At 47.4% G+C, this 22,822-nt stretch overlaps 1 protein-coding gene across 1 annotated transcript; it reads left to right on the top strand.

Annotated features, from left to right (window-relative positions):
* The first annotated feature begins 13,884 nt into the window (after positions 1–13,884).
* Positions 13,885–22,250, top strand: SRF (serum response factor). The gene is made up of 7 exons (XM_037844410.1): positions 13,885–14,774; positions 16,548–16,814; positions 18,397–18,655; positions 19,241–19,360; positions 20,386–20,577; positions 21,104–21,180; positions 21,382–22,250. The coding sequence occupies exons 1-7, from the start codon at positions 14,253–14,255 to the stop codon at positions 21,475–21,477; spliced, it is 1,533 nt and encodes a 510-aa protein (XP_037700338.1). The 5' UTR covers positions 13,885–14,252; the 3' UTR covers positions 21,478–22,250.
* Positions 22,251–22,822: the final 572 nt, after the last annotated feature.

The following is a 22,822-nucleotide window of genomic DNA, read 5'->3' as shown; positions in this document are numbered from 1 at the left end:
AAGAACAAAGCACAATAGAAACTATCAGAACATTGTATACTGATACTGTATACCATAAAAATTTTGTTTTATTTGATACATAAGTGTTCTAGTTTGCTAATGCTGCCAGAATGCAAAACATCAGAGATGGATAGGCTTTTATAAAAGGGGATTTATTTGGTTACACAGTTACAGTCTTAAGGCCATAAAGTGTCCAAGGTAACACATCAGCAATCAGGTACCTTCACTGGAGGATGGCCAATGGCATCCAGAAAACCTCTGTTAGCTGGGAAGGCACATGGCTGGCGTCTGCTCCAAAGTTCTGGTTTCAAAATGGCTTTCACCCAGGATGTTCCTCTCTAGGCTGCAGTTCCTCAAAAATGTCACATTGTCCTTTCTTAGCTTCTCTGGAGCAAGAGTCTGCTTTTAATGGCCATCTTCAAAATGTATCTCATCTGCAGCTCCTATGCTTTCTTCAAAGTGTCCCTCTTGGCTGTAGCTCCTCTTCAAAAGTTCCTCTCAACTCCACTGAGTTCTTTCTGTTTGTCAGCTCATTTATATGGCTCCACTGATCAAGGCTCACCCTGAATGGGTGGGGCCACGCCTCCATGGGAATCTCATCAGAGTTATCACCTACAGTTGAGTGGGGTGCATCTCCATGGAAACACTCAAAGAATTACAATCTAATTAACACTGATAGGTCTGCCCACACAAAGATTACATCAAAGATAATGGCATTTGGGGGGACATAATACATTCAAACTGGCACAATAAGATATGTGTATCGAATTGTGTATGACCCAGCTATTGGGGTGGTGATACTACATAATAACCCCCCAAATCTCAGTGGCTTACAACAAACATTGATTTTGTTTGCTCTTGCATGTGCAAATTGGCGAGGTTTGGATGATCTTGGTTGGACTCAGATGCATTCAGCTGAGTTTGGCCCCAGGCGGAGGTGTGATTTAAGTCTATTCTGCTGGCACCCAAAGTATGCTCTTCTAATGTAGTGGCAGAAGCATAAGAGGTCAAGCCACATTATACAAGCACATTTAAAACCACAAATCTGTTAACATTTTATTGATCAAAGCAAAGTCACTTGGCAAACCCAATAGCAACTCCAGTGGGAGATACTGAAAAGTCACACGACAAAGGATGTGGCTGTATAATTCCAACACGGGTGTGAAGAGTTGGAAGCAATAATTTAATTTACCAGTTGCATTGAAAAATTATTTCTTAGTGTGGGTCACACTTAAAAATATTTGAAAGGCACTGTGATGGGTTGGAGCTGTGCGTACCCCAGAAAAACATTGTCTTACATTTAATCCATTCCAGTAGGTGTGAACCTATTGTAAATAGGACCTTTTGATAAAGTTATTTCAGTTAAGGTGTGACACAGCCCAATCAGGATGGGTCCTTTTTTTAAATTCAATTTCATTGACATATATTCACATACCATACAATCCTCCAAAGTTGTTCACAGTACCGTCATATAGTTGTGCAATTATCACCACAATTAATTTTTGAATATTTTCATTACCACACAAAAAAAGAATAAAAATAAAAGTAAAAACACCCAAAACATCCCATCCCCCCATCCCTCCCTATTATTCATTTACTTTTTGTCCCCATTTTTGTACTCATCTGTCCAAACACTGGATAAAGGGTGCATGATCCACAAGATTTTCACAATCACACAGTCACACCGTGTAAACTTCATAGTTATACAATCATCTTTGAGAATCAAGGCTACTGGGTTGCAGTTCAACAGTTTCTGGTATTTCCTTTTAGCTGCTAGTCCAATACACTAAAAACTGTATACTAAGGGATATCCACACAATGCATAAGAATAACCTCCAGAGTGTCCTCTCAACTCCATTTGAAATCTCTCAACCATTGAAACTTTATTTTGTTTAACAAATAAAAGGTCAAGAAGCTTTCTCAATCCCATGATGCTGGGTCCAGGCTCATCGCTGGGAGAGTTATACTCTTGGAAATCATGTCCCATGTACTGGGGAGGGCAATGAGTTTACCTGCAGAGTTGGCTGAGAGAGGCCACATCTGAGCAACAAAAGAGGTTCTCTGGGGGTGACTCTTAGGCACAATTTTAAGTAGGCTTAGCCTCTCCTTTGCAGTTACAGGCTTCATAAGGGCAAGCCCCAAGATCGAGGGTTTGGCCTTCTAAATTGGTAATCCCCAATGCTTGTGAGAATATCAGTAATTCCCCAGGTAGGGAAGTTTAATATTTCCACATTTCCTCCCAGTACCTCAAGAGGATTTTGCAAATTCATTTTTATTCTCTGCCCAAATTATTCTGAGATGTATTGGGGCTTCACACTAACCTGTACAAACCAACCAGCTCTCACTCTCTAGTCAAAGGTCCATGTAATTATGGTGTTTGAATAAACTGACTGTACAAATTAAATTATTCAGTGTGCTGTAGAAGATATATATCCTGCCCCAAATAAACATCTCTTCTCTTGGTCTCAAACAGAAGTTGAAGTTTTAAAAACACCACAATACCATCTTTTACCTTTTAGTCTGATTTACCTGAGTCCTAAGCAAGTCCATTTCATTCATATCTCTAATTTAAGTCTGATTTCTTTTTCAGCCTCTTTAACATTTGCTGTTTGGGTAATGCTGACATTCATAGCTGCCAAACTCTGGCTCTGAGTCTCGGGTGTCATGTCACAGAAACCTGAAGTTCCAGGGACCGACTAGGTTATACATAAGAGCTCAGTATCTCAGAGTTTAGGAATAGCCATTACAATTCAGGTGTAGATGTAACTGCTGTAAGAGCTGACAATCTAGGAACGTTTACCATAAGCCTTCCACTGATAACCTGTGCTCTCAGATTCAATTCTCAGTGTTTACACATTATAGTTAGTCCATATTAGTGAGATATTATAATGTTTGTCTCTTCATTTCTGGTTTATTTCACTCAACATGCTGTCATCAAGGTCTGTTTACCTAGTTGCTTACCTCACTACTTCATTTCTTCTCATAGTCGCTCAGTATTCCATTTTATTTATTCACCAGAGTTTGCCATTCCATTCATCAGTCAATGTACTCTTAGGCCACCTCTATCCATTGCGAATCATGAATACTGCCACCAAAAACCCCACCTTGCAAATGTGCATTTGTGTCCCTGTTCTCAGTTCTTCCAAGTATGTACCCAATACCAGGATTGCAGGACCATATGGCAACCCTGAAGTTAGCTTCCTGTGGAACCACCATATTGCCCTCCAGATGGGCTGCACCATTCTACTTCCCCACCAATAGTGAATAGGTACATCCCTCTCACCAAATTTTCTCCAGCACTTGTATTCCTCTGTTTATTTTTTAAACAGTTTTATTCACACATCATACAATCCATTGTAAGTAAATAATTGATGATTCGTGGTATAGTTACATAGTTATGCATTCACCTCCACAACCTATATGAGGACATTTCCATTTCTTCTGCAAAGAAAGAGGAAGAGGAGAAAAAAGAAAAAAAAGTGACTAAAAAAAAAAAAAAAGAAAAAGAAAATACAATGAAAAGGTCAGACACCACCACCAATGCCAAGAGTCCTATACCCCTCATATCCCTCTCTTAAAATATGCCTTTGATACAATTAATGGAAGCATAGTACAATGTTACTGTTAACTACGGACTCTAGTTTGCATTGATTGTATTTTCCCCCAATATCCCATTTTCATTACCTTGCGAAGTTGACATTTGTTTGTTCTCCCTCATGTAAAAACATTCTTATATTTGTACATTTCATCACAATCATTGACCACTCTAGGTTTCACTAAGTTATACAGTCCAGTCTATCTTCTATCTTTCCTTCTGGTGTCATACATACCCCTAACCTTCCTCTTTCAACCGTACTCAAGTCATCTTTGTCCAGCGTACTTACAGTGTTGTGCTACCATCACACAGTATTGTGCTATCCATTTCTGGATTTATACAATCAGTCTTCTTGAACATTCTATACTCCTTCAACATCAAATGTCCAATCTCTACCCTCTTTCTATCTCCTGATATCTTCATTTCTACACTTTTTCCAAACCATTCTCTCCTGTCTTTTCCTATCTGGTCTGTAGCACTCCCTTTATTATTTCTTGTAAAGGAGGTCTCCTGTTCACAAACTCTCAGTTTCCCTTTATCTGTAAGTATTTTAAATTCTCCCTCATTTTTGAAGGACAGTTTTGTCAGATACAGGGTTCTTGTTGGCAGTTTTTCTCTTTCAGTATCTTGAATACATCATACCACTGCCTTCTCACCTCCATGATTTCTGCCGAGAGATCTGCAGTCTTATTAAGCTTCTCTTTTATGTGATGAATTGCTTTTCTGCTTTCAGAATTCTCTCTTTGTCTTTGACATTTGAAAATCTGATTACTAAATGTCTTGGAGTAGGGCTATTTGGATCAATTCTGTTTGGGGTACGGTACATTTCTTGGACCTGTAATTTTATGTCTTTCATAAGAGTTGGGAAATTTTCATTGATTATTTCCTCTATTCTTTCTGCCCCTGTGCCAGTTTGTATATATTAAGTCCCCTAGAAAAAGAGTCCTTCTCCAGTCTGTATCCTCCTCCAGAGTCTCAAACAATTCAGAATTTTCCTTTTTTCCATTGAATCTCTGGAAAGTTTTCAGTAGCTGTTAATGTTGCCATTTTGATGATGCCACTCCTCAGGATGGATCTCAATCCTATTACTAGAGTCCTTTATAAAAGAAGTGGAATGACTTTCAGATGCAGGGAGACAAAGCCATGGGAAGCAAGAAGCTGAATATCAACAGAACCCAGAAGAGAAGGGAGAAACCAGGAGATGCCACTGTGTGCCTTGCCAAGTGAGAAGCTAAGTAAACCAAAGATTACTAGCAGCCAGCCCGAGAACTCCATAGTCTTTGGGAAGAAAGCATCACCTTGATGATGCCTTGATTTGGACTTTTTCCCAGCCTCAAACTGTAAGTGAATAAATTCCTGTTGTTTAATCCAACCCATTTCATGGTATTTGCTTGAGCAGCTTAGGAAACTAAAACAGGCACTACTCTAGAAAGGCATTAATCACTAAATCATCTTCTCATTCCTGATCTTTCTTGACCAGAATGCAGTGGCTAAATTGTTGGCCATATCCACCTTCCTCTTTAGATTCTTCTCTCTTGACTTTTGTGATGGTCCACTGTCCAGCTTCTCTGACCATTCCTTCTCCTTCCCTGGCTGAGTATTCCTTCTCTTCTATCTGTCCCATGAGATGGCTGTCTTTCTGAGAGTCTGCTCTTGGCCTTCCTCTCTCTGCCTTTCCACCCTCAGGAACCTTGTCCCAAGAGATTTAACTAGCCCTTAAATGTGGACAGTTCCCAAAGCATTGAGCCTCTCCCACAAGCTCTAGGCACACTCTGTCTCTTTCCTACAGGTCGTTTCCCTCTGCCTGTTTCCCTCGACCCAAACTGAACTTTTTTCTCTCCCAAACCTGTTCCTCCATCTAAGTTCCCTATTTCCATTAATGGTACCACTGTTTGGAAGACAGTCACCCGTATGCAAAATCTCACTCATTCTGAGTCCTGTGCCCCACCCTTCCCCCTGTGCAGCCAGTCACCAAGGTCCATTTATTCTACCTCTGTTCTGTTTCTATTCTTGCTTCATTTTAAGAGAAAAAAAAAATGATACATAAGTGACACTGCTTGTGGAAGAAATCAAGTGGTACAGACTTGTATATATTTCCAGAGGTAAGCACTGTTAGCCTTTGGAGGGTGCATGTTTTAGTTTCCTCATTGCTAAAGCAAATACCATGCAATGGGTTGGCTTAAACAATGGAAATATATTGGCTCACAGTTCTGAGGCTAGGAGAAGTCCAAATCAAAGCGTCATCAAGGTGATGCTTTCTTTCCAAAGACTGTGGTGCGCTGAAGCTGCCAGCTCAGTCCTTGGCTCCTCTGTGACATGACAAGGCACATGGCAGTGTCTCCTGCCTCCCTTCTCTTCCAGGTTCCAATGACTTCTGGCTTCCGACTGCTCCCTCTGTCTTTCTCTCTCTCTGTGACCTTTCCTATAAGACCTTCAGTAATAGGATTAAAACTCATCCTGGGCCATACCTTATCTGAGGTAACCTCGTCAAAAGGTCCTACTTACAAGGATTCTTCAAACCCACAGGTATGAATTGGGTTTAAGAATGTGTTTTTCTGGGGTACATAGTGCCAGGCCACCAAATATGGCTTTCCAGATTTTTCCTAGGCACCCTGACTCCTGGTCTCTTTTCCTTTCCATTCCTTCCAGTGCTGCCATCACAATCAAGACCCTCTTTGCCTCTAGGAGAATGGCACCATTCTGACCTAACCTCTGCTCATGTCATCATTTATTCTACAGATATTTACTGAGTGCCCTCTATGAGCTCAGCACTGGGCCAGGTGCTGGGGAAACAGGGTGAACAGAATAAAATCTGTTTCCAGGGTCTCTCTCCTCCTGCCCATTGTGCCTCTGGTTTCCAGATTATACTTCCTAAAGCTCACATCTGATCATATCATTCAGCTGCTCAAAAAATGCCAGCAGCATGGCCTAATCAAGGCCCTCCACTGTGTCCCTTTATGTACTCATGGCTAAATTGAAGCCTGTGTGTTCTTAGAGCATACCTTATTCCCCGCAGAGTCTAGTACTACAACAGGATTTTATTTGTTCATTCAACAAACATTTATTAAGTACCTTTGAGGCAGCCTGAGGTAATGGAAAGTCATTTGGAGCAACTGGAGTCAGAAGAACTGGGTTCTAGTCTTGCTCTGCTCTGCTTACTGGATGGGTGATCTTGGCAAAGCGACTTCTCTTCTCCCAGGCCTCTCTTGCCTCCTTTGTGCAAAGAGGGGGTTGGATTCCTCCTGTTTATCCAGGGTCTCAAGTTCTAAGTGTACAGAGCCTTATGTTAATTGCCCTGGGGCATTCCAGAGAAGCAGAAGCAGCAGGATCATCCCTTTTCTAATTCTGCGTCAGGCTCCATGTGGCCCAAGCGGCCTGGTGAGGCAGAGTCAGGCCAGGCTCTGAGCTAGGAATTTGAGTTTCATTATTTTGGCTGAGATTAGAGACACTGAGGATGGGTAAGGATTGTCCAGAAGCTTCTGGTGCCCTGGCATCTCTGAAGGGTCTTTGTCAGTGAACATGTGTTAAGCCCATACTCTGTGCTGGGCTTTGACCTGAGTAAGGTTAGTCCTTTGGCCCAGAGTGTTATCAGTGGCACCAAGGAAAGTATATGGGGCCCTTAGGATGACTCAGACTTGGAAGGAAAAAAGCAAGAGAAAAAAGAAAGAGAAGATAGAGGTACACAAGAGAATTTTGAAAGGTAGAAGGAGGTGTTTTCTTAGATATGACATCAAAAGCACAAACAACAAAAGAAAAAGATAAATTGGATTTTATCAATACTAAAAATGTATGTGCATCAAAGGACACCATTAAGAAAATAAAAAGACAATCCACAGAATGGGAGAAAATATTTGTAAATGATAATCTGACAAGGAACTTGTATCCAGAATATATAAAGAATTCTTACAACTCAATAACAAAAAGACAACCCAATTTTTAAAAGCGCAAAGAACATCTTACCAAAGAAGATATACAAATAGCCAGTAAGCACATGGGAAAATCGTTAGTCATTACCATCATTAGTCATTAGGGAAATCAAAGCCACAAGGAAACACTTCCTATCCACTAGCATGGCTAAAACAAAAAAGAGACAATAGCAAGTACTGACGAAGATGTGGAGAAATTGGAATCCTCAGATTTTGTTGGTGGGAATGTTAAATGGTGTAGCTGCTTTGGAAAAGTTCGGTAGTTCCTCAAAATGTTAAATATAGAGTTACCATATGACCCAGCAAGTCCACTTCTACATATATATTCAAGAGAAATGAAAACATAGTTCCACACAGAGACTTGTATATAAATGTTCATAGCAGCATTATTCATAACAGTCAAAAAGTGGAAATGACCCCACTGTCATATAAATGTTCATAGCAGCATTATTCATAACAGTCAAAAAGTGGAAATGACCCCACTGTCAACTAGCTGATGAATGGATAAATTAAATGTGGTATATCCATACAATGGAACATTATTTGGCAATAAAAAAGAATTAATGCCACAATATAAATGAACCTTGCCACGATACATGCCACAATATAAATGAACCTTGAACACATTATGCTAAATGAAAGAAGCTGGTCACAAAAGACCACCTGGTGTATGAGTCCATTTATGTGAAATGTCCAGAATAGGCAAATCCATAGAGATAGATAGAATATCAATTTAGCAGTTGCCTAAGGCTGAGGGAGTGGGCAGGAATGGGGAGTGGCTGCTAATGGGTATGGGATTTATTGGAGGGGGTGGTGGGTTGAAATATTCTAAAATTAGATTGTGATGGTTGCACAGCCCTGAATATACTAAAACCCACTGAATTGTATACTTTAAGTGGGTGAATTTTATGGCATGTGAAATATAACTCAATAAAGCTGTAAAAAAATATTAGTTGTGAGGACTGAAAAAAATAAGCATTACTATAAAGATTAAATGGCACAATGTTAAAAAAAAAACAAAAAACAAAAAAAGGTAGAAGTGGAAATTTGTACCTGGCAAAGAGAGGTTTATTCAGCATTTGTTTCTGAGTACTCACTTGTGCCGGGTCCGGGGCTGTGTGGGCAGCTGCAAAGGTGGCAAGGTGTTCCCTGCCCTCAAGGAGCTCACAGTCTGGTGCCCACATGCTAGGTTGTCTATCCTGACCTTGATGACTGTGTTCACAGATGAAAATAAAAATGATGCCTGTTGTATGTATAGGTAATGTTGCCAACTGACTTGGGTCTTAAGGTTGTTGTTTTTTTTTAAGTTTGTTTTTTTGGGGTTTGTCTTTATGCACTGGGGATGGATTTGATCCAGCCACATCCTTGTTGCATGCCGTCTCCCCCAGGATGGAGCAGTGGGAAGGATCTCTGAGAAGACGGGTGAGGGCTTGGGGTGCAGTGATTCCAGAAGAGACAAAGCCAGCTGGCAGGCTCCTCCACGGGGGGGAAAGCTTTCATCCTGGCCCAGCTGCATCAGGCCTGGACTGACTCAGGGGTGGGGGCAGTGAGGGAGGGCCAGGGAGAAAGAAGTTAATCCAAGTTCATCATTGTGCCAAGTGCATCATGGGGCCTCACGCAGGCCATGTTTAATGAGCTGCACTGAAATCTGGTTAGGTTGTCAAATATCGCTATTGCCTTCCTTTAAGAACCCCTGGGTATTCCATAAATGGTGCCAAGACAACTGGAAATCCATAAGCAAAAGAATGAATGTGGACCCCTACCTCACCATATACAAAAATTAATTCAAAATGAAACAATGACCTAAATATAAGAGCTAGTATGATAAAACTCTTACAAGAAAACATAGGGAAGTATCTTCAGGACCTTGTGGTAGGCAATGGATTTTTAGATTTTAAACCAAAAGAATAAGCAACAAAAGAAAAAATGGACAAAATGGACTCCATCAAAATTAAAAACATTAAGGACATTATCAAGATAGTGAAACCACAACCTATGGAATGGGAAGAAATATTTGTAAACCATATATCTGATAAGGGTTTAATATCCAGAATATATAAGAAACTCCTACAACTCAACAACAAAAAGACAGTTTAAAAAGTAGATTTGAATAGACATTTCTCCAAAGAATATATTTAAATGGCTGGCCAATAAGTAAATGAAAAGATGCTCAACATCATTAGCCATTAAAGAAATGCAAATTAGAACTACAATGAATCACCACTTCATAACCACTAGGATGGCTATTATTAAAAAATCTGAAAGTAACAAGTGTTGGTAAGGATGCAGAGAAATAGGAACTCTCTTATTTTGTTGGTGGGAATGTAAAATAGCATAGTCACTGTGGAAAACAGTGTGGCAGCTCCTAAGAAAGTTAAGCACAAAATTACCATATGACCAGCAATTCCACTCCTAGACATAAATACAGAAGAATTGCAAGCAGGGGCTCAGATATCAGCATTCATCACAGTATTTTGCACAATAGCTCAAAGGTGATAGCAAACCCAACTGTCCATCAACAGATGAATGGATAAACAAAATGTGGTATAGCCACACAATGGAATAGTATTCAGCTATAAAAAAAAAAAAAGTGCTGCTGCATGCTACAACATGGATGAATCTTGAAGACATCATGTTGAGTGAAATGAGCCAGACACAGTAGGACAAATGTTGTATGATTTCTCTTATATGAAATACTTAGAATAAGGAAATTCATCGAGACAGAAAGCAGAATAGTAGTTACCAGGGGTTGGGGGAGGGAGAAATGTGGAGTTATTGCTAAATGAGTATGAGTTTTGGTTGGGGTGATGAAAAGAGTGTGGAAATAGTGGTGAAAGTTACACAGTCCTGTCAGTGTACTTAAATGTCAAAGAACTGTCCACTTAAAATAGTTTAAAAGATTTTTATGTTTTATATATATATTTTTTTCATGCACGTCTTTATTTTATTACTCATCTACCCATACACTGGATAAAGGGCATGTCAGTCAAAAGGTTTTTACAATCACATGGTCATAAGATGAAGGCCATATAGTTAGACAATCATTATCAAAGATCAAGGCTACCAGATTACAGTTCAGCAATTTCAGGTATTTCCGTTTGGCTAGTCTAATACACTAGAAACTGAAAAGAAATAATCTATATAATGAGTCAGTAGTCATAATCATTTGTTAAATCCTAACTTTTCCATTACAACCCCTCCCTCTCATTTGATCATTCTCTCAATCTTCAGGGATATTTGGGCAGTGACCATTCTAACTTCTTCATGCTGAAAAGGGGTGTCAACATTATGGGGTGGAGGAATGAACCTGGTTGATGTTCTTGGAGAGACTGGTACCTTTGGGTTTCAGGGATTATCTGGCATAGGGGCCACATGGAGATTTTAAGTTCCTGAAAAAAATAAACTTAATAGGTAAAACTTCTATAGAGTCTTAGATAGAGCCCAGAGTTGTTTTATATATTTTACCACAATTAAAAATGAATAAACTTTTTTTAAATACCTGGGTAAAGATTAATTCCAAATGAAAACTGGTTTAGGGTGTTGTGATAGTAATTTTTAAAAGCAGTGTTTAATTTTTGTTCTGATATTATTTAGATGATAAAAATTAGGAAAAGGAAATAAAGGCTGGGATAGGCATGGTGTGATGTGAGGGGAAAATTTTCCTTTGTCATGAGTTCAGGCTGGAATTCTAGTGCTCGGCTGGAGGTCTTTTATGGAATAGGGTAGACATGAGCTTCCATCTATTCTGGGGGGATAGGCTGAAGCTTTACTCTGATTTAGGTCTTATCAGAGAACACCCCCCACCCCCTCACCCCCAGGTGACATTCCAGAGAGGCCAGGCAGGGAACTTATCGGAGACTTCTGAGCTGTGAGGGGTCTGTGGTGAACCGGAGAGCAGATGCCTCTTCTACACTCTCTCCAGGCATGAGTGCTCCCATGGCACCAAGGCCCAGAGTTGCCAAAAATTGCAATTTTTTTAAGAGAGGCTGAATATTCAGACTTTTATGTAAAATTTCCTGATTTTTCAATATATGGTCAAACAAAACACATCTATGAGCCAGTTTTTTATTTTGACTTTGTCCCCATCACCAATTTTGGCCTCTGAGCCTGCAGGAGTCCAATGCAGTGTGAGTGTAGCTCCTGTGGTGAAAGAGGCTGTGAAGATGAAGGGATCCCAAGCAAGACTCCAAGCCAGGTAAAGTAGCTGTGGCACTAACACTGGAGTCTGGTGAAATCAGAGAGAGGACAGTCTGTTTGAATGGGAGCTGAAAACTTGCTCATCTAGGATGCCCTCACGTGTGGAGGTGGTAGACAGCATTTGCCCTCTAGGGTGCCCACGCTGAAGGCAATACCTCAGACAGCCTTCATTTACCCCTAGTGGCTGTCAACCCTCCACGTGTCTAAACGAGGGGTCTTAAACAAATAAAGTTTTTGGAGTCTAGGCAGGACTGCTTCTCATACAAAACACATCCCGGAGCACCATTTATGCCTGACCCACCCCCCAACACACTCCTTCTGGAACCTATTTATCTATTTGACCTGTTCTTCCTCTTGAACTAACACTTTCCATATGTTTAACTACCTGTTGTGTAGAGTAAATTAGGAAAAGAACAAAATCTCTTTAAAACTATTGGTAAGTCCTCAGAGGAGAAGTGTTCTTTAATAATATATGATGCATTTTGCCTTACAAATCACTTGAACATACTTTATTGTATTTCTCAAAGTCTTTGGATTGTGACTTACAGTAAGAAATGCAGCTGACATTGCCATCCAGTACACATATACATTGAACCATATGAAATTCACAATATTCCACCATTTTGACCTATAAAATGGCAATTACATATGGTTCAACCTGTATTATGACTCGAAAATTTTGTGCAACAATATTTACCCTTGTTTTTTGTGATGCCCCTTAATTTTTACCCTTTTAAAGGCTGTTTGCAGTACACTAAATTGATTTTACTACCACCAACAGTTTGAAAAATAAATAGCTTTAGTTAATCTTCACAACTTTAAAGGCAGGAATCATCACCCCTCTCCCCATCCCCTTAAACCTATCAAGGTTTATCAGAGGGATGAGTTATCCCAGGTTTACTATTCACTGACTAGTTAAGTAACAGTTTTGTGTTTGTTTTTTTTTTAAATTTAAATCTGCATAACCATCCCATGGGATGGGTACCATCATTGAGAAATTTGGAGTTTGGAGAGGTAAATCATTTGTTTCCAGACACAGGAGTAGGAATAGGCCAATTCCAGATCTGAATAATTTCTGTGACAGCAGAGCCCAAGTAGTTTTCCTTGCCTTGAAGCTAAGATCCAGACCCAGGGATTCTTACCCTAAACCTGGGCTTTAGCAGCACCATAGTTTTAAGTTTTTTTCTCCGCCCTCCTACGGACTTCCTTGGCTTTTCACAGACGGGCGTGTGCGCGCGCGCGTATGTGTGCGTGTGTGTGTGTGTGTGTGTGTGTGTGTGTGTGTGTGTGCGCGCGCGCGCGCGCGCGCGCGCTTAAACTTTCTGCCCAGCTACACTTTATCTCAGGCCTTTGCACTGGCCGTGGGGTGGGCTTTAGCCGGGGGACCGCCCCCTCACCCAACCCAGTCTGCAGTTGGAAGTTTTCACGGATCCCCGTCTCTCCTCCCTGCCCCCATCGGGGACTGGGAGGCAGGCTGTCTCCTCCGGCCTTTTCCAGATGTACGTCTGCCAAAGACCCCCACAGCGTAGAGGATGATGAATGAGGACCGGAGAGCCGGCCTGGTGGGAAAGGTCGTTGCAGTGAAAACGGAGGGAAAGGAAAGGGAAGTCGGGGGGAGGGGAAGGGGTTTGAGCGCAGCGGCGGAGGCACCGGAGACCCAAGCCCCGTTCTCTCGGCCAGTGACTTTGCCTCTCTTAGGAAGGATTGGGGTAGCGCTCCAATCCCGGCACTCCTTCCTGGGTATCTGGATTGTGTTTTCTCATTTATTGCACTCCCCACAATCCACTCAGGGATTCCGTCAGTATTTGCTTCCAGCTTTCCCAGTGCTTGGTTCCCAGAGCTGCTCCTTCTCCTCTACAAGACTGCTCTCCAGCCCTCTCCCGGGTTTCCTCTCAGCCAGTCCGTCCCTATTCTACCATTCCCTGGTTGGGGAGGTGGAGTCGTACCTCATCTCCTGTTCCTTTAAGAGGCGTCGGCTCCTCCCCTTTCGGGGTCGCCGTCTGACGCGAGATGACAGCAACGAGTTTGGTATGTCTATGCAAATAAGCGCCCCCTGCGGGCCAATGGAGAACGTAGGTGCCGGAACCGCGGACCAATGGGGCGGGGGCACTGGGGCTCACCATATAAGGAGCGGCCTCGCCATAAAAGGAAACATTGTATCTCTTTATATGGGGGGAAGGGTCGGGGGATCCCTCCGCCGCCAGCGCGTGGTCCCGGCCCCCTCCACCCGCCGTCTCGGCCGCGGCCAGCAGCCCCTGCCCTCCGGGGGACGCTGACGGCCGCCGGGCGCGCCGCCCGGGGATACGGATAGGGGGCGCTGCGCTCGGCCTGGGGCAACCCGGGCCACAGGAGCAGGAAAGTGAGGGCCCAGGTCGGCCCGAGCGTGCAGGGGCCCCGGGTTCGCAGCGGCGACGGCAGCGATAGCGGCAATAGCAGCAGCGCGAGCGCCAGGTTGAGCCGGGAAGCCGATGGCGGCGGCGGCGGCGGCTCCGATTCCTTGCTGACTGCTTGTCCGCCCTCCTGCATTGAACGCCATGTTACCGAGCCGAGCTGGGGCCGCGGCGGCGCTGGGACAGGGCTCGGCCCTGGGGGGCAGCCTGAACCGGACCCCGACGGGGCGGCCGGGCGGCGGAGGCGGCGGCGGCGGGACTCGCGGGGCTAACGGGGGCCGGGTCCCCGGGAACGGCGCGGGGCTCGGGCCGGGCCGCCTCGAGCGGGAGGCTGCAGCGGCGGCGGCAAGCAACCCGGCGCCCACCGCGGGGGCCCTCTACAGCGGCAGCGAGGGCGACTCGGAGTCGGGCGAGGAGGAGGAGCTGGGCGCCGAGCGGCGCGGCCTGAAGCGGAGCCTGAGCGAGATGGAGCTCGGCGTGGTGGTCGGCGGGCCCGAGGCGTCGGCGACGGCCACTGGGGGGTACGGGCCGGTGACCGGCGCAGTGAGCGGGGCCAAGCCGGGTAAGAAGACCCGGGGCCGCGTGAAGATCAAGATGGAGTTCATTGACAACAAGCTGCGGCGCTACACGACCTTCAGCAAGAGGAAGACGGGCATCATGAAGAAGGTACCGGGCAGGGAGGCTAGCCGGCCACGGGGGACCGGGGAGAGGTGGGTATGAGCAGGGGTAGCCCGGGTGGAAGGCAGAGCCAAGCGAAGGTGAGAGGCGGCGAGTCCGCAGGAGGTGTGTGGGATGGGATGGCTCTTGCCCGGAGTGGGCGAAATGGGAGGGGCCGCTAAGGAAATGTGGGGAGAGGGGAGATGCCGCGAACGCCCGGAAAAGAGGGGAAAGGCGCCGAAGTGGGAGTGACCGGCGCGAGAGAGGAAGAGGGCCCTCGTGGAGTGAAGGGGCGAGGAAGCGCTACTGGGAGACTGCGAGGCGGCCGGGGAGGAGGATACTGAGCAGCCAGGTCTGTAGGTCCAGTGCGCGCTGGTGTTAGGAGTGGGCACTGGTAAGGCAGGGAGGTGGGGGTGAGCATCGGTGAGGCCGGGGAGCAGAAGAAAAGGTGGGGAGGTGAGGAAGCTGGAGCTGGAAGGGAAGCAGTAATGAAAATGAGCAAATCTGTGTGGGAGGAAGGTGGGCACCACTGGAGTAATGCTGGCTGGAGGGACAGACAGACAGGCAGGGCTGGGGACCCAGTTGGCCTCAAGAATCCCAGGTAAGGGAGCAGGGCAGGAAAACTGATTCTGTCTTGAGCAGCAGGGACCAAGCCCAGGGATGGCCATGTGTCTTCCATTGCCACCCACTGGAAGCTGGCATGCTCCCTGTGGGACAGGCTGTGGAACTGCTTGCCTTTCGGACAAGTGGGGTTTCCAGCCCTGGGGAGAATCTCTGCATGGAGTTTGGGGAGATTTACAGAGGAACACTGAAATTCATCCTCTGCCAGCAGTTATCCATTGAAATGGATGAGTAGAGGAGTCATCTTGGGGTGTAGAAGACAGGGAAGGGATGGAGCCAGAGGAACTAAAAGATAAGAAGCTAGAACCTTAGGGATATTGGCTAGTATTTATATTTGTCCCGTATAGAAACTGTCTGAGCTGTTCTCAAGGTAGGGCATGGAACTTTTTTGGGAGTGAGGATCGCATCCATGAGGCCGTCCTTGGAGGCTTCCGTCTTTGGGCCCATAGTTGGGTGGTAGGTGCTAATCCATCTTCCGTCACCCCAGACACTGCTGTATCAGTGTCCCTTGTCACTTGATCATCAATAGGGAAGGTTGGGGAGGGGGGTAACTCATGAAGGGGAAGCTCAGACGTAAGACTATCTTTTCCTTACTTACTTATCCTTCCTCTCCAAGACAAAGCAAGGAAAAAGGGTAGTACAGTATTATAGGGCAGAAGGACAAGTGAGGCCATGGCAACAGGTTAGGGCCTGTGTAGTTTCTGGGAAGAAACTCAGGGGACCTTAGGTGGCCCTTATCCCTAATGCCTTATGTGACTTCCACTGTGGTAGGGACTCCATCCTGGTCCCTGTGACAGTGAGGAGGGTGTGGGAGCTGTCTCTCCGTGAGGCTCAGGGCACCAAGGTGTGGTGGGGAGCAGCTAACTGGGCCCCTCCATGTCTACTGAGGTTATGTGTTCCATCGTCAGGGACCGTGACTGTTTTCCTTGGGGTATCTGCAAGTTGATGGTGCTGCTCCTCAAAGGAGGAGCATGGGTAGTTTGCTGCACCCCAGCTCACCTTTTGACATCCAGATAGGACCCCCTAGAGTCACTGGAGTGGAAGATCATTATGGAAATGGGGACTTGAGGTCACTGTGGTTTTCCTCTCTTTCCTACGTCTCAAGGAAGGTAGAGATGAAAAATTTTGCTGACCTGCCCATCTCCCCCCCCCTCCCCCCAGGCCTATGAGCTGTCTACGCTGACAGGGACACAGGTGCTGTTGCTGGTGGCCAGCGAGACAGGCCATGTGTATACCTTTGCCACCCGCAAACTGCAGCCCATGATCACCAGTGAGACTGGCAAGGCACTGATTCAGACCTGCCTCAACTCACCAGACTCTCCACCCCGCTCGGACCCCACCACAGACCAGAGAATGAGTGCCACAGGCTTCGAAGAGACAGACCTCACCTACCAGGTGTCCGAGTCTGACAGCAGTGGGGAGACCAAGGTGTGTTTGGGGTCCCTATCCGAGGGGAGGGAAGGAGAGGGACTTGTTTCACAGAGAGGGGAGGGGGTCCCTGTCCCAACCTCGCCCAGGACAGGTGCATAGCTGCCACTGCTGTGGAGTGGAGAAGGGTTAGTGCCCCTCATCCTGAGGGACAGGTGTCCATCCTCGCTATCCTGACAGGAGGCCGGCCCCCTAGATAAGCGGGCGGCCTCCGTGCCCATATAAGGCCGGCTCCGGCTCCACGCCGGCCTCCCGCCCGGAGCCCGCCTGCCTGGCAGGGCCCTTGCATTCCTCCCGCCAGCTGTCTCCCCGCCGGGGCGGGGGAGTAGCTTAGCCCTGCCCTCCCGCCCTGGGCCGCTGGAGAATAGGAAGGGAGCCCTCCCAGGTCCCAGGGTCCTGGGAAGCCAGCACTGTCGGCCAGCTGGCTTACTGGCTGTGCTGGAGACTACCTTACTAGCCAGCCGCCTACCTTCTCAGGATGTCTGGGCCTGGGCACGTAAGGGAGTGGATTCGCCGGCTGCCAGGGTGCCGGCCCTAGTTACACGCCTCCCCCTTCCTTTTCCTGGTAAGGAGAGGGGGCAGGGCTTCCTCCCTAGCTCATCTTGGGAAGCTCCTCCTTCCGGGTGTCCTTAACTAACTGGCCAATCAGAGGAAGCGGCACTGTTTGCCTTAGCAACGCCTCTGCCAATCAGGGATCTCAAGCCCAGTTGCTTAGCAAACATCCCGCACGGTCCCACCCCCAACTCCCTGTCTTTGAGTCCCCTGATCGCTCGCCTCAGTTCTCAGCTCTCACGGCTTCCTCCTTCCCTTTCTAAGAACAAAGGCTGCCTAAGGGGAGAGGTAGTACCCTAGGCTTCCCCCCTCCGTTAATGTCATGTTATGTGTAATAATTTTCAAACCTTGTTAGCAGTACAGTTCATTTATTCCCAGGAAACTGTGTTGGATGAATGAGTTCCTTTGGTAGTTTAAATGTTTAGTATTTGGCATAAAATGCTTCGTTGCCACACCCCCAAGAGCTCTCTCCAACCCTCGGTCCCTGAAAAACTCTCAGTCCCCGAAAAACTCTCAGTCCCCATCTCGGAAGTCTGGCAAATAAGAGTGGGAAGGACCCTTTTAAAGGGAACATCTTGCCCAGCCTCCTTATCTTTACAGAAGGTGAAAACTGAGGCTCAGAGAGAGGAAGTGATATCCCCGATTCACCCAGATGGTCACCCCAGGCATCCTGACACCTCAGTCAATGTGATTACCACAGTCTGCTGGGACAGCTTATTTAGGGAATTACAGCAAACATTTCGATAGCTTTTACTATGTGCCAGCCACTGTTGTAAGTTGCTTAACATATGTTAACTTGTTGAACCTTCACGACAACCTATGAGATAGACACTATGCCCCTTTTACAGTTAGGAAACTGAAGCTCAGCAGCACGGTAACTTGCCCAAGGGTCAGGTAGCAGGTAAATAGCAGAACTGGGATCTGATTCTAGGCAGACTGACTGAAGTCTGGGCCCTCAGTCACCACGCAAAGCTTCTCCAGGGGTGAGGTCTACTAGAGGCTCACTGCTCCATTTTTACTCCGGGTGTAGGACACGCTGAAGCCTGCATTCACAGTCACCAACCTGCCGGGTACCACCTCCACCATCCAAACAGCACCCAGCACCTCAACCACCATGCAAGTCAGCAGTGGCCCCTCCTTCCCTATCACCAACTACCTGGCACCAGTGTCTGCTAGCGTGAGCCCCAGCGCTATCAGCAGTGCCAACGGGACTGTGCTGAAGAGTACAGGCAGCGGCCCTGTGTCTGGGGGCCTCATGCAGCTGCCTACCAGCTTCACCCTCATGCCTGGTGAGTTACGAGGGTCAGGGTGAGATTTGTCCCCCCTGGGGCAAATCGAGCATGCTAAGACCGCATTTTGGGCTGGCATGAAGAGAGTGTGTTTCCCCGCTCAGGAGAGTGAACAGGGGCCAGAGCTAGAGAAAAACTTCTTGTGTCCCATTAGTGGTCAGGCCCCTTCCCACTGAGACCCCCTGCTATCATTGTTCATAAGTTTCAGCCATACCCTCTGGCCTTGTCTAGCTAGCCCAGCCCTGTGCCCACATTGCCAAGGGACAGTAGATATTCTCCTACTTCCCTGTGTTGACTGGAGGGCAGATCACGTTCTTGATGGGTCAATGCTAGCTCCTGGATGAACCAAAGAAGGTGGGAGGCAAAGCCTGGGGCAGGAGGAGGAGGGAAAGGGAAAAGCAGAGTGCAGAAACCCTGAGAGATGAGATTTGCGACATGAAGGGCCTCTGGCTCCCAGGAAAGATAGTGATGGGAATTGGGGCCAGTGTGCCAGACCCTGGGCCTGGGAATATGTGAGGGTGCTTGATGCAGATGGTGGCTGGGGGTGGGGTGGGATGAGCACGATTAAATCTTTGTGTTTCATAGGTGGGGCAGTGGCCCAGCAGGTCCCAGTGCAGGCCATTCAGGTGCACCAGGCCCCACAGCAAGCGTCTCCCTCTCGCGACAGCAGCACAGACCTCACGCAGACCTCCTCCAGCGGGACAGGTATAGCTTGGAGCCCCGTCACCCTCCCTGCCCCACCTCCCCCCATGTGGCCTCAGAGCAGGTACTCAACAGCATCTCTCCGGTGTAACTAAGGTCAGAGAATTTTTTTTAAGTGGAGACTTAGGCATTGGACCTTATCCTTATGGGAAAGTTGGGTGAGGATGGCTGGGTTTCTAATCCAGCCCTGCAGTGGGGCTATGGATTCTAGGAGGAAATTAGGACCTGTTGAAGCCACCCTCCTCATTCAGATGAGGAGGCTGAGGCCCAGATACAAGCAGCTTGCCCAAAGGCATATATTTGCTTAATTGCCAGGAAGGATTTATGGAGCAGCTGTCTCCTTTGGGAGGCTATCATAGGTTTGGGATAACCCTAATTCCCCTGGGGTGTCTCTAGTTATTTCAGAAATAATGGTGCCTTCAAAATAATGGTACCTTTAAGTTCTTGTTATTTGAAACCTTTTTATACAAAGTGTGGTCTGCGATTGGCAGCACCAGCAATAGAGAGCTTGATAGAAATAGAGCCTCAAGCCTCACCCCAAACATATTGAATCAGAATCTGCATTTTAACAGATGATCATATGCATATGAGGATTTGAGAAGCTCTGGTTTAAAAGAAAAGTTTGTTAGCTGTGCATTTAGGGAGAGGCAGGAGGAGTGAGAATAGATAAAATTGGGATGATGGAGCTCCCTAAAAGAGGAGAATCTGGGTTTCCCTAGAATGGGTCAGTTGTAATCCTTGTTTTTTTCTAAGACCTTAGAGTCTTGGAACATAATTCAGGAATTCAACAGATAGACAATTGAACAGTACAACGAGACAGGACAAAATGAAAGGTTGGTGCTGTCCTGTGCAAGAAAAAAATAAGGCATTTCCTAGTCAATGATAGTGAGCAGAGTTGTAAATCTTGTTTCATTTCTGACCTAGGAGACTGCAAGAGGGCTCTGGAGGCCTGGAATTCCTGGGGCTGGGGTAGGGGTTATCAGAAGGGACTAGTGCTGGCCTCCCTGACGTGTGTCTGTGTTTGCCAGTGACGTTGCCCGCCACCATCATGACGTCGTCCGTGCCCACAACTGTGGGCGGCCACATGATGTACCCCAGCCCCCATGCGGTGATGTATGCACCCACCTCGGGCCTGGCTGATGGCAGCCTCACTGTGCTCAATGCTTTCTCCCAGGCGCCATCCACCATGCAGGTGTCCCACAGCCAGGTCCAGGAGCAAGGTGAGTGGGGAGGTGGGGCTAAGAAAGCAGGACTGTCGCCCTTAAATGCATACACTCATATGCCCTCCACACACACACACATGCTCAGATGTGCACACTCAGACACTAGCATGCCTCCCACAAACACTTGGATGGCTGTGCATACACACACACACACACATATGCTCAGACACTCAGATACCCCCCCACTCTAATGCCACACACACATACTCACACGCCACATACACTCTCACACACACACACACACACACACACACATACATTTGTATGCCTGCATAGATACCACGCAAATACATACACACACTTGTATGCACACACTTTATCTAATTGGACACTCATACACACTTGGACACCCACACCCACATGAGTCCTCAGACACATTTGGAGTCCTATGCCAACAGGCACCCCTGAACACTTGCATCTGAGGCTCACCCGGTCACTTGTCCATTTATCATCACTCCCCTAATATCTGAAAGTTTCTTTTGAGCAACAATTTGAGTTGTTGTCCAATGGTTTTCCAACACAGGTGGTGTCCCTCAGGTGTTTCTGACAGCACCATCTGGGACAGTGCAGATCCCTGTTTCTGCAGTTCAGCTTCACCAGGTAGGTGCAGGTACCTTTCACCCCATCCCAGCCACTTCTTTAAATTGACCGTGGGAGACCCCATTACTAGTTGGTCAGAGCTAGAAGCCCTAGCCAGGAGGCCTGTCTGTTTTCCTGGTCAGGCTTGTGCAAGCAGCTGGGAGCCTGAGCAGGCTGGTCAGTTCCTTCTCCCTCCTTCCTTACGAGCCCCCTTGCCTCCAGATGGCTGTGATAGGGCAGCAGGCCGGGAGCAGCAGCAACCTCACCGAGCTACAGGTGGTGAACCTGGATGCCGCCCATAGCACCAAGAGTGACTGATCCGCCCCGCCGCCCTGGACAGAAGGCCCAAGGGACGGCACCACTTATTTATTGTTGCCTTTTCACGTTTTCTTTACACACACGTTGACGGGCTGCGGAGGGAGGTGGGGAGGAGGAGTGGGTAGCCACAGAACTGAGCCCTCTCACTCCAGCCAAAGACATGGGCCTGCCTGCCCTCCACCCCGTCCTCCCTCCCCCTCCCCTCCGTCTAGCTCCACCTCCCATTTCTGTCAATGGTGGGCCACCTTCCCTCCTCAGACACCCCTCACCAGCTTGGCTCAATGTTTGCCATGAGTATTAGCTATACCCAATGGGACCGTGCCCCACCTTCCCACACACAGGCCTTCTGTGGGACTAGGCACTGTGTCCTCCCCTGAGGAAGCAGTTGGGGCCCTCTCTCCAGCCTCTTTGCTGACCCCAGGTCAGCACTGTGTCTGCCACGGGCTGGGTTAAAAGAGCCCTGCCACTGCCCCTCAGGGAGCCAGCTGGGGAGATGGGGGCTTCTTCCCTCACACCACCACCCTCTGCCCCTTCAGCTCCTGAGTAGCTGGGCCTGTGCACTGGGCAGGTTCCTGGGGCCCTCTGCCCTGCCTCGCCGTTCCCCGTGGACCTCCAGGGGCTTCTGGGATGGAGGGAACTGCCAGTGTTCCCTTCTCTCCTGCACCTGTCTTCCCCTCCCCTCTCCTCCCAGCTGCTTTACTTAAAGTTGGTTTTGAACTTTTTATTTGAGGAGACAAGTGAAAACAAATCTATAAATATATATTTTTAAAATATTTAACTTTTTTTTATGGCGTTTTTCTCGTCCCCCTCCCTGCCCAAACTCCCCTTCCCTGGGGAGCCCTTGGGCTCCCCAGAACTGACTGGGCCCCTGGGGACAAAGCCACCCCATAAGCTTGGAGCCCACCAGTGTGTGTGGGGGGAGATTCTGGGATGGCCCGGTCCTGGGTTGTTTCCAGGAGAAAGCCGGGGGAGGGGCCCTCAGGCCATGCCCCGATGGGGTGGGGAGGGTGACCCAGCTCTGGGCCTCTTTTTGCCCTATAGGGCTGTTACTAGGAAGAGGGAAGAGGGAGACCAAATGTGAGGGTGGGGTGGGAGGGTGTCAGGTTTAGGCAACTGACTTCATTTGTGCCACATGCATGGGCATTGCAGTCTTGTGCTCCCCCGGCCTGCAGCTGCCTGGGGCCCAAGTTGCAGTGAGCAGGGTAGGGTCTGGGAGGGGTGAGAGGCAGGAATGGGGGTCAGAAGAAGTGAGAGCAGCTCTTGGGCTGAGTGCAGCCATAGGGGAGCCAGAAATGGGCAGCTCTCCCAGGGAGTGAGCAGCTACTGTAACTTTTTTAAATTAAGA

This window comes from Choloepus didactylus, chromosome 7 (genome assembly GCF_015220235.1).
Source record: "Choloepus didactylus isolate mChoDid1 chromosome 7, mChoDid1.pri, whole genome shotgun sequence".
Lineage (NCBI taxonomy): Eukaryota > Metazoa > Chordata > Mammalia > Pilosa > Megalonychidae > Choloepus > Choloepus didactylus.
This window is presented reverse-complemented; position numbering and strand designations above follow the sequence as displayed.